The 19,362-nt window shown below is 35.1% G+C and overlaps 2 protein-coding genes and 1 pseudogene across 3 annotated transcripts; all 3 read right to left on the reverse strand.

Annotated features, from left to right (window-relative positions):
* Nucleotides 1-750: 750 nt before the first annotated feature.
* LOC137739919 (GDSL esterase/lipase At2g42990) lies at nucleotides 751-3,751 on the reverse strand. Its single transcript, XM_068479666.2, has 3 exons — nucleotides 2,746-3,751; nucleotides 2,060-2,549; nucleotides 751-1,009 (listed from the first exon to the last, which is right to left on the reverse strand). Exons 1-3 carry the CDS (start codon nucleotides 3,109-3,111, stop codon nucleotides 816-818), a joined length of 1,050 nt encoding a protein of 349 aa, XP_068335767.2. The 5' UTR covers nucleotides 3,112-3,751; the 3' UTR covers nucleotides 751-815.
* Nucleotides 3,752-5,931: 2,180 nt separating this feature from the next.
* LOC137739002 (uncharacterized) lies at nucleotides 5,932-8,819 on the reverse strand. Its single transcript, XM_088700528.1, has one exon. It carries the CDS (start codon nucleotides 6,475-6,477, stop codon nucleotides 6,013-6,015), a length of 465 nt encoding a protein of 154 aa, XP_088556654.1. The 5' UTR covers nucleotides 6,478-8,819; the 3' UTR covers nucleotides 5,932-6,012.
* Nucleotides 8,820-14,054: 5,235 nt separating this feature from the next.
* LOC137740503 (rRNA (cytosine-C(5))-methyltransferase NOP2C-like) lies at nucleotides 14,055-19,085 on the reverse strand (annotated as a pseudogene). The gene is made up of 12 exons (XR_015966185.1): nucleotides 18,732-19,085; nucleotides 18,348-18,606; nucleotides 18,106-18,253; nucleotides 17,858-17,995; nucleotides 17,417-17,479; nucleotides 17,014-17,135; nucleotides 16,514-16,731; nucleotides 15,730-15,939; nucleotides 15,437-15,539; nucleotides 14,821-14,902; nucleotides 14,640-14,701; nucleotides 14,055-14,556 (listed from the first exon to the last, which is right to left on the reverse strand). The product of XR_015966185.1 is annotated as an rRNA (cytosine-C(5))-methyltransferase NOP2C-like (transcript).
* Nucleotides 19,086-19,362: the final 277 nt, after the last annotated feature.

Raw genomic sequence — 19,362 nt, forward strand, 5'->3', positions numbered from 1 at the left:
TGACACAAATTTTAGTGCTAATTTATATTTGTCGAGTGTAATCATCAATCACCGACTTGTTGCACCCTTGACATGCTTGTAATAACCAACTTCAGCGAGGAATTAAGATTGAAATATTAACTGTAATCTTGTGTTCTTGTTTTTCTTAATTTTATTGGACCTTGTACAACTTCGGCAATTCTGTTCTTTTATTATCAACCAGATCAGTTGTTTGGAGCTAGAAATAATTGAATCTTCACTTGTACATTTTCTATACTAGGCTTCCAGATGGACGTGGGTGGTGAGAGCAGTTGTTTCCCGTCATTCATGAAATTGTTTGATAGATTATCATAGATCGCGAACTTGAAACAAACTGATCGTGATAAGTGTAGCGGAAATTTCAATAGCTTAATCTAGATACACGTTTGGTGACTAATTTAGGTCATTCTTGTTAGAGACTTGAGATTGCAGTTCGTTTCAGCTGACGAAAATGCAGTGTGGATGTTCGAGTTACGGTGACTAGCAGGATGTAGCATGCTGTTGAAGTTTCAAACTATATGCCATTGGTGTGGATTTTCAGGCACAACTTTAACTGGTCATTCAAAACACCAGCTCACTGACCCCGGTTGAAACCCAAAACTCGGTATTACAGGGGATGAGCATTGTAGTCTGTTTTTACGGTCTTTGACTCGTGGAAACGAGATCGGAGTTGAATCGGGTTACCTGTGTGAGACGAGTCTCCAGCACGGAAGGATGAAAACGTTGGAAACATTTAGCTTCAAGTCAGCAATGTGCTTGCCTTATTTATATAAATTACACTTAGAACAAACATCAAATTAAAGGAACTTTGCTAGAGAAGTTTTGAGTGCATATTCTGAGATTATTCGATTGGTTTTCTCAGAAGGATGGAAGGCATCCCAAAACACGTATTTATTTGCATCCTCACAGGTAAATGGATTGAACTGATCGCAGAGGAAACTCATCTCAAAAGTTCCTGAGCCGCAGCATCCCACTCTTGCTTCCTCCAATCCTGTCATCCAGAAGAGAACACACTTTAAACCCAGAAGATTTACTGGACAAAATTAGAGAAAAAGGAAGCTATACACTTGCAAGTTTTCTTTTCTCCAGATAAGGGTTGGACAAAGAAAACATATTGTAATTTATTAATTTTAAAATTGCGGAGAGAAATGAAACGGATAAATTTCTTGCTTTAACGTCGTACAAACGGATTCTTTTTGAGTATATTTTTCCAATTTTGTAGTTCTGAGTTGCTTTAATAGGAAATATGCGCAAATAGAGTTAGTTACGAACTTTTAATAAAACAAACACTAAATAGGTTTAATTGTTTCTGTGCTATCCTTTTAGCATTATTTTTTATTAAACGTTTGTAACCGGTCTATTAAATCATGATATAAATTAGTGGTTTTTCACATATTAGTCCTTTGATAACATTACAGTAAGTAGAAAAATACTTCAAACTAATTACTTTAAAGAAAAACCTAATTGACATCGTAAAGTGCACAAGAGTAATTTCTCAACTGAAAATCAATTGAAACATAATAAGTGGATAGATGAGAGGTTTTGTTTTTCTCGAATTGAGTTCTTCACGTATTTTTGCATAAAGCTTATAACTGCTAGAGTATTTTTCTAAACTCTACTGATTAATAAAACACTCATTGTCAATCAAAATCATATGAAATTACCAGTTTAACCATCTAATTAAAACAGAACATGAATAAGAAATATAGGGTAGAAATGTAATTTCACACAACCAAATTTGCTATGTTTTTTTTCAAAGACTTACCTACATGTAATCCTAACATATCTCTAATTAAAAAAAAAATTCTCACTCTCACATTTTCTATCACTCTCTTCCTCTCTCCTTCTATCTCAAAAACAAAAATAAAAAACTCAGACGCTTTGTGTGTGCTCATATTCTAGTTTACTATTAAGGTAACACTTGTTTGATATGCCAACATGTAGAAGTCAAAATCGACCATCTTTTTGAACGGAGTTCAGAGTTAAAATGTAGAGGCCGTAGAATTAAGAATTAGAGAATTAATGCAAGTTAAAGACTTACCAAATACAGAAGGCCTTTTTATGATTTGCAAGAAAATGTAATAAATATCTGAAAACGTCAAATCAAGCCCTGGAAGCTCCTCATTCAGCTTTGCCACCAAACCCTTCAACTTGCCATTAAACTCCAAAGCTAAGTTGTTGCGTTCCTCCACACATGAATTTTGCCCCATAATGTTTGTGGTCCTCTCCAATGGCAAACACCCCATTGGAGGAAGCCCTGCAAGCGATATCTTCCGAGCTCCTAGAACGTATAGTTTCTTCAGAAAATCTGCGGCAAGATCGATCAGGAAATCTTCATACTGTTTCACGGTGAACTGGGACTGCCGGTTCGGGAGTGTAAAATAGTTTTCAAGGAAGTCATTTGTTCCTATGCTGATCAAATATAATGCCTCACTTAATAGCTTCTCTGCCTTCTTAATTCCAAGATAGGCTTTTAGTTTCTTCTGGTATTCCTTGTAGTACTCCACTTCTTTCCACAGTGGAATCACTTGCTGCATTAAACACAAAAAAATGATGAGATCATATTTAGCCTAACATGTTTAATTCATCAACATAAATTAGTTAATGCAAGGGGCGTGCAACTCAGTTGGTTAAAAGCATACAACACTGCATTTGAGGTTCTGCGTTCGATTTTCTCTCCCCCAGTATCACTCGTATAAATAAAATATGAGTTGGTTGATTACTTACTACAACATCGGAAGTGGAATTATCATAGCCAGTTCCTGCAGAAGCGAAGCAAACACCAGTGGCAAAATCTGATATGTTGTGAGTTGGATCTAAGTAGGCAGGTATAATTGGCTTGCAGCCTAGACCTTCGGAGATGAAGTCAGGAGGAATCCGGCCATTGCAGAACCGCCCGGTGGGCTGGCCTCCCGGAAAATCTTGACCATAAGGCTGGAAGTTGCTCCTGGCAATTGTAGGAATGAAGTTGTTGTTACCTGAATCAACAGAAGAATCTCCAAATACTATGACTGCTGGAACTTTAGCTCTACATTTGGCAACAAGGGTTAGGATTTGAACTAAGAAAAGCCAGGGAATATACAAGTTTGCCATGTTGCTTTGTAACTATATGGCTTCTTTTTGCAAGCTCACAATTGGATGGAAATATGTGAAATGAGAATAACTATGTTGGTGGGAGATATTAGTTTATTTTATTGCTCATTTATTTCATGGAATAATAGAGAATGTGGATATAATTGAGCCACTTCTCATTCAATGACGACACATATTTGACCATTGAATAAACTTAAGATGTTGAATCAAATTCAGTGATCAAATAAATGTTGACATTGAGTCCGTAAGTACTTAAGAGAAATCGATAATTGAGAAAGTTTGGTGAGGGGTTCTACTTATTATTATGGCAATAGAAAGCTTGGCATGTACCAGCAATATGGGGTCAGGATTAACCAAAATGGGTTAAAGATGATGCTGCAATTCAGTATGCCTAGATTTCTGAAATCATAAAATTTTGATGAAAAGTAAGGAGTAAAAAGTGGAAAACCCCTTTAAAAATCAACAAATGGAAAGTTCATGGCACCAAAAAATGAGATGAGTTGCTTGTGTGATTGTTGGTATTGGTAATGCCATAAATGTAGTAGATGGAGGTTGTCAGGTATTGGAATGCTTCTATGTGAATTCGATTCTCCATTCCTGTTCCTGAGGAAAAGATAGAAAAATCTTCCAGCACTCCTTGTTACCAAAAAATAAAAAGGAAAAAAAACATAATGATGCAGCTGGTAAGTTGAAGACAAAATGACCGAGCTGTGCACCAAGGAGGATTTAAAATTTTAGAACCCTACTGTGTCAATCAACAATAACACTCATGATTTCCAAATTTTAGGGATAAAACTGATGTATATATCCTGTATTTGAATTTTCATGCACAATCCGATTGGAGATTCTAGCATACAATCGGGGATATATCGCCACTTTTTTCTATTTTTTATCATATAACGTGATAAAGTTAAGTGAAATATAAAAAATGAGGATATATTGAGAAGACACCTAAAAATCTGCCTAATTTGAGAAACAACAGTAATTTTCAAGGACCACCAAATTTCAACGGCTTTGCATATTGTGTGGTCCATAATTAAGAGGTATTAAAGACATTAAAAGCTTCCCTAACGGATAAGTGCTATGGTTGATGCTCATTTATGAGGCATGCTGTCATCCCTTCATGTAGAATGATCGATCTTGCTCTCGGAAGAGCACAGTTGGCCCATTTATAGTGCTATGGTTGGGACCCAATTACTTGACACATTAGCATTTAACATAATTTTTGACAAAATTGTAACGGAATGACCACATTGATTTGCAGAATTCAATTTTAGGGACTACATTGATTGATTTTCAATTTCAGGGACCATTTGTGATAAAAACCCTTCATGCAATAAAAACCATATGTGTAACATCTTAACAATCTTGACATGCTTGTATGAATTGCTGAAATTAGACATTCAAGAAGAAAGGATGAATCTTACAGAGGAAGAAAAGAGAGCACAATTGTATTTCTCAATATTCAGTTTGTTACAAAATGTTAACCGACTCACTAAAGTAAGAGAGGGAAAGTCTTTATATACTGTAAACATCGAAATTTCGGTGAAATAAATGTTCACCACACATTAAAGTTTTGACATACGTGGCATGCACCATGTGTCTGACAAATCGTATACATAGATGTGACTCATCAAAATCGGACGAGTCATAAAAAAGGGCATGTGTCAACACCTGGCAAAAATGAATTATTTGATTTTAATTAATTAAATCAAATGTTAATTAATGGAGTCAAATCACGAACCGGCACACAAATCGAGTCCTGGTTCTTTCATCAATTAATCAAGCCCACAATTAAGGCCAAATCCATTCGTAGGCAAGACTTAGAAAGTCTATAAATACGAGGCTCCAAGATAAAGAAAGGATCCAGAGAAAAATCATTTACGCCCAGACGTTGAAGCTTTGAAACTCTGAAGCTCTTAAGCACTCAAACCTCACAAACATTCAACAAGACTCGGAAAACCCTCCGCGTTCTTCGTCAAACCCGTGAAGAACCACCAAGCACACCTACACGTGCCGATTCCTCCATTGACAAGAACCAAAACCTTGTAGCATCCGTTCATCGAAGATCAAGTCATCATGACCCTTTGATCAACAACACTACACACCTTAAATTTCGGAGATCGAAACCGAGGTCAAGTTGTAAAGAGATTGTAACCCTACAATTACATTCATACAAATATTATTTTGTACACGTGTTCTCTTGTCATTTGTCACAAAATTTTCATGTTTACATATACAACATTCCAAAGTTATCTTATGACACGAGCAATTGCTAACATGGCACTTGCTTATGTGCAACATGTATATCCAAGACAACACAATCATGACCAAAAAAACAAACACACAATAAGCTCAAGACCTGAGAGCACTTGGAGATTATTGTTATTATTATTAAGATGAGAGGCTAGCTGCGAAGGTTATGGGAGGATAAGCTGCAGTGAAACAATGGAGGAGAGAGAGAGAGAGTTCGAAAAGGTTATGTACCAATGCTTGTAGGGAAAGAAGGGGACATGGAGAAACTGTGGATACCTATCAAGCTGATCAGCCATCCAAGCATTGTTTCACTGCTTAGAAGTTCAGCCCATGAATTTGGGTTTAGCAACGTGGGTTGCTTAAAGATTAAACACAATATGTTCATATGTTTAAAGGTATGACAGAGTTTATCAGTCTAGGTATTTATATGCAGTTAAGATGAACATTCCTAGGCTCTTAATGGTCACTTTCTCACGCGCGTAATAGGTATGGTAACTCCAACAGTAAAAAGGATACAGGATACAGAAGCATGGGCAAGCATTTCACAAAAACAATAAATTTATGTATAATTTGTATTTCTTTTATTTATGTATAAGTTGTCATAATGTAGTGTAATCAGAGTATAAGTATAGCAGCAGAGTTAAATCATGCATAATTGCACATCCCATAAACACACTCCCCCTTGTTGCACCTCTTGTTGCACCCACCACAATGCATCTTGTCAAATGACGCGTTGATGCACTTGCCCTTGCAACAAATCTCAGTGTACTTGCATTTGTGGCCGCACGTCCCGCAGTTGAATCGATCAGTCTTCACCTCAACACATATGTCGTTGCAGCAGTCATGCCCCAGACTGTTCCTCAGATGACAAACCAGGGGAAACCTGTCGCAACTCGCATTCGCGAGTAGATTCTTTTGTTTAAGAAAACGGCTCACTCCTCTTAAAGAAGTAGTTGCTTTTGCTTCATCTGGTATTTCAGGCAATGCTGCTTCAGTAGTACTCCTTCGCATTTCCACGTCTTCGATATAATCAGTGTCTATATTTGCAGCTGCAGCAACGGCCATTGCTGCTAGGAGAGTAAAGAAAATGTTCATCAACTTCATGGCCATAACTGAATAATGAGGAAATCAAATGATGTATTTTTATTGTAGGGAAAGGTAGGAGCTTATGAGGTACTTACCAGGCATCAATAGCATGTAGGGTTTTATAGAAAGACTGAGGAGAGAGTTAAAAACGGGAAACTGAATGTAGTCATGCATTATTCAATGGCAGTCTAAATTCATTGGGCTAGCTACTTGCAAATTACTCCCTTGCTGAATATTGTGTATGAAGAAATCATAAAGTCAAAGACAAAAAAAAAAGTAAAAAAAAAAAAAAAGTAGTAAACTTAAAGCCTCTTGTTGATGAAATGTGATTAGGCTACAATAAAATTACAGGTTGGAACTTGGTACAATGATATATATATCCTAATTAACCCAGTAAAATTCTGCTTCTGTGACAAAAAATTGACTTTTCTCATTGAAATTGTTATTACTTCGGAAAAACCATGCCAACAATAAAGGATAAAGTGAATAGTACCAAAATTAATTTTTTTGTGTAAAAATGTGGTTTTTTGTTAAAGTGAACAGTACCGGCTGCTTTTCGTTAAAGTTCCCATCAAAAGGAAAATTACTAAATATGGTTTGAAAACTTTGAGTTTTAACGATAAAAACAAAATAAATGGTAAAGTGAATCGTACCAGGATTGACTTTTTAGTGTAAAAATGTGATTTTTTTTTGTTAAAATAAACAGTACCAAGAGTTTTTCGTTAAAGTTCCCTTAATCAAAGCCTGATTATCCTTAAAAAAACGTTGCTTCGGAGAGAAACCATGCATAATCAGTAATCAAAGCCTGATTAGCCTCAGCTGATTGACTTGGACACAACTTCATGGTTAGGAAACCTCAAATGCAAGTTAATTAATTATATTGAGAGCAATAACTTTGTCCTACTTCCATTAAACCTCAGTAGTCAAAGCCTGATTATCCTCAGTTTATTTTTTCTTCTCTCTCCTGTCAATACCCAAATTCATCATGCAATGAACAGGGGAGCACTCAGCTGGTTGACTTCGAGATACAACTTCATATTCTGGAAATTTACTCTATGCAGATTGCAGAGCCCTGCACAACTGAACTGAAGTAAAATCTAAGAACGTCACAGGAAATGTAACGTTTGGCTAAGGGGTTCGCTTAATTAAGATACTGATTAGTACGTGCAATTCAGCTAATGCTGAAATTACAGGTATGTGGTATTCTAAATATTATAGGATGGGGTACAAAGTTGACAGTTGGATACAACGTATGTTTGCTTTGAACATTCTTCAAAACAACAAAGAAAAAAAAAAACACATTGTACTATTTGGGAATACTACACGAATCTCGAAATTCAAACTCATTTAACGGTGATAAATAGGTTGGTGAGCATACATCACACTAAATGGTGGTGAGCAAAAATTCTCCCATAATATTTTGATAATTTTAATTACTTTACTATAAAATATAGAGCATAATTGGACATGGTCTCGGTTTCTATTCCTATCTGTTATCCTCTAGCTTAGTGTTTTATAAACTGTGGTCTTTCTGCGAAAAGGAACATATTCTGGAATGGTATTTTGTGAAACGTGATCTTTCACATGAAAGGGAAACATATTCTGGCATATGGTAGTTTATAAAATGTGATCTTTCTATAAGAGGTAACAAATTCATTTTTGAAAAAACAAGACAGATGTACGGTAGGGTTCCAGATCTCATTAGTTTGGCAATCAATCAAATGCCATACCTATCTTTTGGTGGAAATATTACTGAATGTGGTAGATGCCTATTTGTTTGCCATGCTTGAGAAAAGCAAATGTTCTCTAAACTTATGCAACCTCCACATCAAAGTATGATTCCCAACCTTTGCTGTAAAAAAATCAGTAGGTAATACTTAATAGTATAGTATTAGTAGTACAGTATATATCCAAATAAGGATGTGTATGTATTAAGACATTTTGATTAGACAAAATATATAATATCCCTGAAAGAGATAAATGTTTTCATTAACTTTTTTTCCTTGGAAAAAATGTACATATTGGTCATATTTCTTATGTTAGTCATTCGTGTTTATACTCGTAATTAAACTTTACATCCAAATTAATAAAATAAGTCACTTAATACTACGGTCTAATGACATTCTTCTTCACTTGTAAGTAAGATGTCTCATATTCGATTCTTGCCAAAGCTAAATTTGAACCACATCATTATGACAAACTTATTGTAAGGCTTAGGCCACTCCCTTACCACCTTAGTATGGATATATATTATCGCTTGTTAAAACAAAATTATAAAATAAATCTTCTGTAAAAAGTAGGGATGGCATTTCTAACCATTAAACCCGATAACCATGGATAACTGTCCGAATGGATTAGATTTAGATATGAAAATTCGGGTATGGTATGGATATGGGGAAAAACCATGAACTTTATTCGGTTATGATTTTGGATATGGTTATAGGGGTCCCCAATCCATATCCGTCCCCGAATCCGACCTGAATATATTGTGTGTGTGTGTGTGTGTGTGTGTGTGTGTGTGTGTGTATTTGATGTATAATATAATTTTATTCAATTTACCGAACCCTCCCTATACTAATTCATTATGCATGCATCAAACCCTATACTATCTTTATTATGCACCAAACATCATGCATGGGGCATACCAACAACCTCATAAATTCAACACTGTTATTGTTATACCCAACCAAATTAATTCATTGAATTATTTTATATATCAATTATCACATGTTCCAAGTTTATTAGATTCATCTCTCTTCAAGAATCTCACTATCAAGAAATTAATTCGTTGAATCAATTTGTTTTGTCTTTCTTTCACATTTGCTTTTTGTCCTCTTTTTCCTTTTCATTGGACCAAATTATCATATTGGCTTCAAATATATTGTTATGTTTTTTGTAATTGGATGTTGCTATTTAATGATAGAATTAGTATCTACTAAAATTTATAGTGCATCAATTGGATAAATATATATATATATATATATTTTTTTTTTTTTTGACGAAAATGGATATAACCGATAACCAATTGAAAATCCGTTACTCGGTGGATATGGTTATGGATAATCCCCGATGGTTAATTTGCAGTTATGGATATGGTTAATTTTCGTGGTTATGGGGATGGATATAGCATTTCCGTCTCCAAACCGAACCGTTGCCATCCCTAATAAAAAAGAGTATGTATTTTTAATTAATATTAAGGTTTTTTTTTTAAAAATCACGCCACGAGGAGAATTTTTATTAAATTTAAAAAAAAAAAAAAAAAAAAAAAAAAAAAAAAAAAAAGAAGCTACACCGAACCAGGAAAGACATAAACCTATTGATACAAAAATTCATTGCATAATAAAATGGAAAGAAAAAAAAAGTTTTAGAATAGGGTGCTTTTATTAGCAGTTCAAAAATCTGATTGTATACTCTTCGTAAGTGTATTTTTCTTTCTAAATATAAAAAACTTAGAGTGCACAATGAGATTTTTGGAGTGCTAATAACATCAATCTTAGAATAAAGGGTAATATTATTGAATTTGAATCATTGTTTTTACGGAAATATTTTGAAATATCATATGAACTTGTTTATATTTTTCAATTTGTCATATAAACTAAAATTTTAAGCAATTTTTCATACCAACTTTACAAAATCATTAATTAAGTTTTTCATTCAATATAAGTTATGTGTGAGACTTGTGTTCAGGGTTATTAGGTCATTTTAACATCTTTTCACAAGTTTTTTTTACTTTTCTTTAGTACAAAGACTTGAATTTTTACCTTTCTTGAGCCATCTTCAATTCAAAACACTCAATAGCTGTCGGTCCCCTTTTTGGACTAAAACTCTAAGAACATATATTCGTATCAATAGCCCGTTTTGTTGCTTTAGAAACCCTAGAGTTTTTTGTCGAATGCAACTTAATAAAAGGGAAGTAAGGTATTAGAATGATTGAAATAACCCTAAACATTTGATGTAAAACTTAATGGAGATAGGGAGAGATGACAAATTAATGATTTCAAAAAGTTGATATGGCAAATTCCTTAAAATTTAGTGTATATGACAAATTGAAAATTGCGTACAAGTTCATAGGACATTTCAAAAAAAATCCCTTGGTTTTACCTTGTAATTCACTTATAATTAGTGTGCTATAATTTTTTTTTTTTTAAACAAACAAGTTAATCAAAAAGTAAAAATACAAATAAGGGACACTTTGGATGCGATCCTTAGCTATCAATATTCTTTGACTGAAACCTTGTCTGTTTTTAGTTTTTGATCGAAGTCCCTGACATTAATGTAATAGTTTTTAAATTAAAAATTAAAAATTGAAATTTGTATTTGTTTATATTAATGAGATTTTAAATATAACCCATAATTTGTGGGATTAAAAATAATAAAATATAAATTATAATCTCTATTATATTGTGTGTGTGTGCGCGCGCGCACACACATGTGTTTATATATATATATATATGTACATTCATCAAAATTAACAAACGAAAAAAATTATTGTACCAAAACATGTAAACATTCTTCAAAACATAGAAAAAAAGATATAAAGCTTAATAACATTAGTAAATTTCTTAAACTTGACATAGATACATTCTCAAATCAACGAAAAAAGAATGTACACATATAAGTTTAAAAATGGATTAAAAAAATTTTAATTGATTTTATATTAAAAAATTGGGTACATTTTATATAAAAAATTTGTACATTTTATATTTTAAAAATGGTACATTTTACATATAACAAATTGGTCTATTTTAGAATTGGTACATTTAAGATTAAAAAATTTGAAAATTATATGAATGGGTACATTTAAGATTAAAAAATTGAGAATCTTTTTATAAAAAAACTAAGGGGTACAAACTTATATTAATTTATTTATTTCTTTGAAATGTTTGAATTGAAAATTAATTAGGACTTTAATGAGTATTAAAACCCTAAATCAATTATTAATTTTTTATTTAAAAAAAAAAATGTAATAAACATGTAAATTCATTATTACATTAATGCTAGGGACTTCAATTAAAATTTGAAAACTAATAAAGTTTCAATCAATGAACATTAGTAACTAGATATCAGATACTAATTTTTCCTACAAATAAATTGAAAGATTATACAAATGGACTAACAGGCAGCAGGTACAAGCACTTTCGTGATAATTAATCAAAAGCCTAAAATGTAACCAAAAGGGGACCTAAAAACAGTGTGTAAACATGTGCAAAATTCACATGCACTAAACACATAGAAAACGACCGATATACGTACACTGCATTGAACATGCTGCTTATCCCCTCCCGGCCCCCTTCTGTCCAAATGCGCTTTTCCATCTGCAAATGAGCAAGATTTCAGTGAGACCAAAAAAGCAAACTCTTTGCTTAATCTGAATTTGGTAAAAGTGCATGGGTTCCACACCAATAACACTAATAAAGTTGTAGCTTTATTCTCCTTTTAGGCTTACACGATTGGTTTTCATCTAAAGATACGGTTTCTTGTGCAATCTATATGTCCAATTAGGAGCCATATGTCGTCTTGTAGAATTTTTTTCAAAACCCTAGTTATTATTTAGCCTTTTTCAGCCTTTAGCCTTTATAGGTCCTCATATGTGTTTGCACCAATTCTAGCAATATTAGGTACATGTTATTTTCAAGATCATGGCCCATGATATACCAAAGATCTATGCCCTGTGATATGGCAAAACTATGTGCCCACTGGGAGCCTACCCTTATCACTATATATATCAATTATATTGTATTCTAAGTTGCACCAAGTTTTTAAAGCTCATCTGCTCTTGCTTTTTTATATTGTTCTTCACTTTGTGCACCTTTTCAGCTTCATTTTTATATTATACATATATATGGCCTCCGACAATATTTCAGAAAGCATGCAGCTTGTTCTTGGGACAGATGAGTTCGAAGATTTTGAGGTCACAGAAGTTGATGGGGCCCTTCTCCGCGATTTGCTTGAGGAGGAGGAGAATAACGAGAAACTAGGGTTTGTAGTGGAATCATCAGTGGGTGCTGATGAGGCCAATAATATGACGACAGATGGTGTGCAGGTTTCATTGGAGCATGATGGAATTGAAATCTGCTTCCCTGACTCAAAGTGGGAAGATATAGATATGGTGGAGACTGACCTATCATATGAAATGGGAGCTTGGTTCAGAGATGATGACATGGTGTGGATGGTTGATTTTGGTTCTAGTATTGGAGAATATGCACAATTGCAGCACAGTGGTTTTGGAGGCTCCTACAAGGAAATAACTTACAATTGCTTGTGGGAAGATAATTGAATAATTATATACAAGTATATATGAATATGCAGGGGGGATGATTAGCTAGAAATGTAAAAGAATTGATTCATGGACCAAATTAACCGCCCATGTATGCCATTCCTGGCTATATATGCATGCATGTCACCAGTTATTAGAATATTAACTTACTGCCATCTTTAAAATGAATAATTAAGTATAGACCCAGTGTATGGTTTCCATTTAGGGTATGTTTTTCTTTTTTCCATCCATTTAGGGTATGTTTACTTGTCATAAAAAAGAATGGAACTATAAAAGAATAGAGATCTGAAGGATTCTGTATAGGGATGGACAACCCCTCCCCCATGGTCTCATACCTTCACTTTTCAGGTATGAGAAGGTATGAGATACTCATCAGCATTTATTTTTTTTCTATTCTTTGGTTGTTAGCTGGTAAACGCGTGAATGAGAATCATACTTGTTCTTTCAAATCCTTGATTGTTAGTGGCACAAGAATGAGAATAATAAAAATTCCTTACAAATCCATTACCTCATAATAATTTCTAGGTATTCAGTAACGGAATTATGCGAGAAAAAAAATAAGGTGAAAAAAGAGCTTTTTGAGTGTTTATAGAGTAATTTTAATGGTGCAAAAGTCTAATTAATTATGCTATGCTAAGCCCTGATTAATTATGCTAAGGCATATGCATTATAATAGGAAGATGAGACTACAACTTTTGAAGATCAAATCGTTCATGTCGTCAATTGATTTTATGAGATACTTAATTAATAGTTTTTATTATTTCTGTTTACTTTTCTTTCCTTCAATAAGGACTTAAAAGTCGGTCAGGATATTTAGCGGTCATTTACTTGGCCTTTTCAACCGTAGTGTCGTCAGTGTTATACAAGAAGATTATTGCTCCTTATTTGATTATTTAACATCAAACACATCATATTGTATGATGTTCCAATGATTTTCCATAGCGCTCTTACTTGTTTAAATTTGTCTGGATGCCATTGATAATTGACATGTAGAGTTACTTTTGATGCAACTAGATGTCATGTCATGTAGAATTTCTTTCAATGTAGTTAGTAAGATTTTTAGAATCGATTCGATCTTTCTAGGATGATATTTGTGCTTATTTGCCATGCTATCATCCTATTCGTAAACTTGCAAGCACCAAAATTCGAAACTTAATGAAGTTAATTTTGGTAATCGTATCGAAATTATGAGTATAAATTCGGGGAATCCATCTAATGAAGATTACATAGCTGTTAGTTTCGACTACACCAGTTTAGAAACCGAACACGGTAACAACCCAAATGGAGTCAATAGATACGCATGGCTTTTGTGTGCAAGAATACATTTGATGTGGTCAAGGAGCATGTCTTTTTGTTATTCACTCAAATTCAATGAGGAATGCATTCTCGTGAAGAAATTAGCAATCAAGTTATGCTTTATACATTTGATACAACAAGAACTGCTTCTCTAATACAAAAACGTATAGAAGGTATAGTTGTGATTCATCGGTCTTCTTCTCCAGTACCGTATGAAAATATAGAAGTTGTTAATCACGACCCCCGCTTGAATATTCTGGCTGGAAACAAATCTATCAGGCGAATTCTGAATTTGAGTTAGCCTACTTGCAGTATTTGTATGCAAGGTGAACTCTGAATTCGTGTTAAGACTATTTGTGGTATGCAAACGCGGAAGTTCTGATCTTGTCAAGAATCAAGATGCAGAGTTTTGTAAGTCAGCCTCATTTGATCCAACAGAGAACTTGGCTATGAAAAACCCTATTGTATCGAGCGAGGATGATGGATCAAACCTCTGAACGAGTTCTTCCTCCCCCGGTCTCAGCCACTCCCTGCGAGGTCAAGCAGACCAAATGGTTATTTAGGGTTTGGGAATGAGTGTAAACAATTACATAGGGCTTAGAAAGGAACTTACTCTGTATATCCATCAGGAAATTCAAAACGACCAACAAGACCAGGTCCTCCAATTCTCGGGTGCTGAAGATCAAAGTAAACAGAAAATGAAAAATTAGGAGGCTGAGATGTTCCTTCCTCATTGTTATGGAAAATTTGAGAAATTAATTGCATAGACCTCCAATAAACTATTCGAACCAAACCTGTGGTGCCAAGGAGAGGAATTTATATGTATCCAAGGCATATCGAACCACAGCTTCATTCTCTCCGGGATTTATGGTACATCTGGAGATGAGAACAATATAGAAAGTTCAGTTCAATGGTGTGGCGATACCTGTGCAAGAATAAAGATTAGTTTCTTTCATGCGCACTAAAATGTACTGAAATGCAAACTATATGCAATTGACATATTGCTGGCTGAATTATTTGCGAAAGGTTAGATCGAAAACTTAAAAAAAAAAAATTAAAAAAAAATCTTTCGTATATGAGCAACTTGACTGAAGCTGCACATGCAATCAAATCCACAAATTGTCAAGAAAACTGAGTGACTACCATGGAGAGATGTCGTTCCATATAATGTAAAATCCATAAACGACAAAAAGATAAGACCAGAAAAATAAAGTAGAGTGAAGGAGATGAACAAGATTATACAGCTTAAAAATATGGCACCAATGATGTAACCATATTATTTTTTCTTCAAAAAATGAATCGATGATGTAAGTTGTAACTTATGATCAAATTCAAGAAACCTTTCATACTGGAATACTTATCATGTCATGCTCACTAACACTATGAAAAAGAGGAGGCATATCTACTAACGTTGAATACACAAGAACTCCACCGGGGTGAACTAACTGAACAGCCTGATCAAGCATTCTTCTTTGATATGTCGCATGTTTTCTCATGGATTCAATTGTTTCCTGGAATAAGCAACTAACTTTATCAAACACTTAAGATACCCTACTTGTAACCGAAATACCTTGTAGATACATCCGCACATAAGACATTAACAAGACAACAAGGCATTAAAAGTAATAAGAACAACCAATTTGAAAGTGAAAAAAAAAAAACCTACTGAAAACAGGTAATTTTTTGATCGGGTTATGGTCCCTCTCCAGCAAATAGTTGAGGTCTTAAACCAAGGGCAGAATAGGGTGCATCCAGAAGAACTCGATCAAAGCTCTTGGGAGTAAAGCCTTTTGACTTCTCAACCCTACCACCCACACTCTGATTTCTTCCTGGGCCATTCTGTTTTCTTCGCATTTCCTTCCTGATAGCAGCTTTGCTAATGTAAGTTGTCTCATTCGCTTTTTCATTGCTAACTAAAACATTTATTTTTCAACTCCAATATCGGAAAGAAGCCTTTGCTATGCACATAATAAAACTTGAACTGGCTACAACCATAGCATCAGTATGGAAAAGAAAGCTACATGTAGAAGACAAGTTCTAAAATAATTTTTTACATTATCCACAAGCTATAGCCTAAAGGTGCTTTTCAGAGAGAGAAACTCCTGAAAGGAGGGGGCGGGGTAGCGGGTGGGGCGGGGCTATGTAGGATTCACAATCCCAAGTTCCCAACCCACAAAATGAGATGTCAGAGGTCTTATATATTCCAACAAAATGAAAACTATAACTCAACCTTAAGTACGAGCACAAGGATATGGAATCTATTTCAATTTTAAAAATATAGTTTGAACTTCCAAAACACAACATTAAGTTAGAATTCATAAGGTCAAAAATATTGCAAGTATAGTTTATGACCTTGTTCACAACTTAAAAGCATTATGAACTATCATACTGATTATAACAAGTTCCTGTTCCCAACTATCAGAACCAGAAGACAATGCAGATCCATGAAAATTGTTCTCATGTACACATATGAGGAAGATCACCTACCACTTTTCTTGAAATCCTTCCCCGCATTCAACCTTTCAATCAATTCAAGATTCTCCAATTCTGACGTTAGCAAGTCAGAACCTTGAATGTTTCCACCATGATGTGATTAGAAAAATCATCAGAATCATTTGTTATACAAACAGATTTTAGAGCGTCTAGTTTATATGGTGTTATACATCTCAGGCCCATTTCAGCAGCCAATTGTGAATACCCTGCACCTGCAAAAATATTGTGAGTGTAAGTAAAACCGGAAGCCTTAAGGCAAAAGGCCAAGAAGGGGCATTGAAAATCCCAGATCCGTGGAATTAAATTATCTCTCCACGATTTGACTTAAATAAGGAACCTAGAATCTAACCTCCTATGTGAAATGCAGGAAGACAGTTTAAATAAGGAACTAGAATCCACAACACGACTTAAATATAATACCAGAATCATAAAAGAAGGCAAAGGGAGACACTGTTTCTTCTACGACATCTCTGGTTTGGATTTAGGAAGTTTACCTTGTTGTGAGATCTATCAGCGGCAACAATTTCTCCTTCATCCTTCATAAGAAGTGCAATTGCAGTTGTTTTCCCTCCTGGTGCAGCACACAAGTCTAATATGCGTTCACCTTTTTGAGGATCTAAGAAACAGAAGAGTAATAAGAAAATCACCTATTAAAAAGTTCATTAAATGCTCTAAGATGATCGCAGTAAGTAACAGCTAGCTGATTCCTATGGAAGGAAGCATCCATCACAATTATAATAAGATCATATGAATAATACAAATAAAGAAAAACCATGATACAGATACTACTTTGCAGAAACTGAAAAGCTAATGTAGTTATTGTGGTTTTGACAGAATGAGACACAATCCTAAAAAAGGAAACAACAACATATGGAGATTGATCACGGTAATGGGTACCTAGTGCATGAGCAACAATAATGCTTGGCAGATTTTGAAGAAATATTTCCTCCTCAAGCACATCTAGAAACCAAGACAAAAGATGGAGTTATAGCAGAATGCAAAATAAATTAAATAACTATCACAATAGAACCAAAACCATGAAAGAACAAGCAACTACTCATCAATTAGGTAACAAACAAAAAGATAGACATCAGATAAAAGAAAATCAAAGTTCCCTCATTAACGACCCATGTCAGCTACTAAAGAGAATCTTCCACTCTATAAAGTAAAAATCTACACTAAATTTTCAAAGTAATATTATATTATATGCAACAACGAATGGAGAAAAAAGCATGAATTGAAGCTCATTGAAAAACTTGATATACTAGAGGAGAAATGCAACAGCTTCAGGTGGCGTGATATACATTAACTAGGATTCTACTCTTATATGAACCATACCATGTAAAGAAGGAAGATTAAAAACTCTGACACTCATATCCACAGCAAGCCCTTCCATAACACAGAAAATCCCGGCCCTTGACAGCGTTGCTCTTCCTTTGCCGATATACAGCCCACCTCGTTCAAGATGATAAGGATCTAAAACATCATTTAAAAGAATCATCTATCAACCTACAGTCGTTTAAGCAAAGTCACAATCTTTGTGATCCAGTCTTCAATCCCACACAATGAACAAATACACTACTCACCTGTCTCTGAACCTTGCGGCACAGTCCCTCGGGTGATCCCAACGACCCATCCACCATCAGCACCGGGCTGCTGAACCGCAACTGAAACCGCCACAATATCCCCTTTCTCGACACGAGCAGTGCAACCCAGTACACCAGGAACATACACCTACGTGTCAAAAACCCCCCAAAACAACCTCCTTCATCCACCACTGAGTAACCAAAGCAAATAATTTCTCGAAAGAAAATTGAAAAATGCTAACCTGGGCACCTCGAAGAACTGCCTCGGCACATTTCCGGCTCACAAGAACCTCTTTCGGAGGCTTCCCATCTGCAGCACAGCTATAATCAATGGCCTGTGGGCCCGAACCCTTCACAAACAGAACATAGTCCATCCCTCCCACTTCACACTTGGAAATGTCAGCTCCTTTTTCTTTCAGAACCGTCCTCAGCTTCTCAATGGCCGCATACGGCGTCGACTTCAGCGTGTTCACTCGTATGCAGGAGTAGCAAGACGGCCGCCTGATCAAACCCAACAAACAAAAACAACAGAAATCATGAGAAAAATGAAATGCATCATTAAAATTGAAGAGAGAGAGAGAGAGAGAGAGACAGAGAGGGAGGGAGGGAGGGAGAGAGAGGGGTACGTTAGTGCATAGGAGATGCGGGAGAAATGGTGGGGTCCGTAGGCGTTGGAGAAGTAACTTTCGAGGTCGGCGTTCCAGCGGAGAGTTGGGTTGTAAGAGTAGCGCTCTGGTAAATCGTCCATGATTTTGCGGTGCTTGGGGTTGAAGGTGGTGATGGTTCTGAGCAAGTTGCTAGCTTTCTTCTTCATTCAAGGAGGCGGAAGCAGCAGCAGCACCACCACCACCATTTTTGTTTGAGTTGCAGAAGCTCGGGGGTTCCGGCAATCGGGCTTTTGGGGTTTTTGGTGGGAAACTGGGCCGGGGATAAACCTTTTCTGTAAGCGAGATTTTGGGCTTGGGGTAATGTTGGCCTGTTTGACGCCCCACAAAAGGTAGGTTGTAAGGTGTGATAATGTAGGCACAAAGTTGCAATCTTTTAATACAAATAATCGGGAATTGTTGCGTACACTTCAAAATTCTCGATTTGCATTCTAAACTTTTATATTTAAAGGAAAAAATACTTGGGAAAAAGTGAAAAAATAAGATTTTTCTTTTTTAAGTGCTAATAACAACTTTTTAAATTAAATTAAAATTAAAAAAATCATTTAAACTCTACCTAAACACTTAAATGCTAGATCTCTACCCACCACCG

Source organism: Pyrus communis, chromosome 9, assembly GCF_041283825.1.
Source record: "Pyrus communis isolate YQ-2024b chromosome 9, ASM4128382v1, whole genome shotgun sequence".
Lineage (NCBI taxonomy): Eukaryota > Viridiplantae > Streptophyta > Magnoliopsida > Rosales > Rosaceae > Pyrus > Pyrus communis.

Excerpts from the sequence above, each read along its gene's own strand:
- LOC137739919 (XM_068479666.2), bottom strand. The coding sequence starts at position 3,111 with ATGGCAAACTTGTATATTCCCTGGCTTTTCTTAGTTCAAATCCTAACC. Across the intron at positions 2,550-2,745 it reads ATTCCACTTCCGATGTTGTA|CAAGTGATTCCACTGTGGAA; the intron begins GTAAGTAATCAA and ends TGTTTAATGCAG. Across the intron at positions 1,010-2,059 it reads AAAAAGGCCTTCTGTATTTG|GATTGGAGGAAGCAAGAGTG; the intron begins GTAAGTCTTTAA and ends TCTGGATGACAG.
- LOC137739002 (XM_088700528.1), bottom strand. The coding sequence starts at position 6,477 with ATGGCCATGAAGTTGATGAACATTTTCTTTACTCTCCTAGCAGCAATG.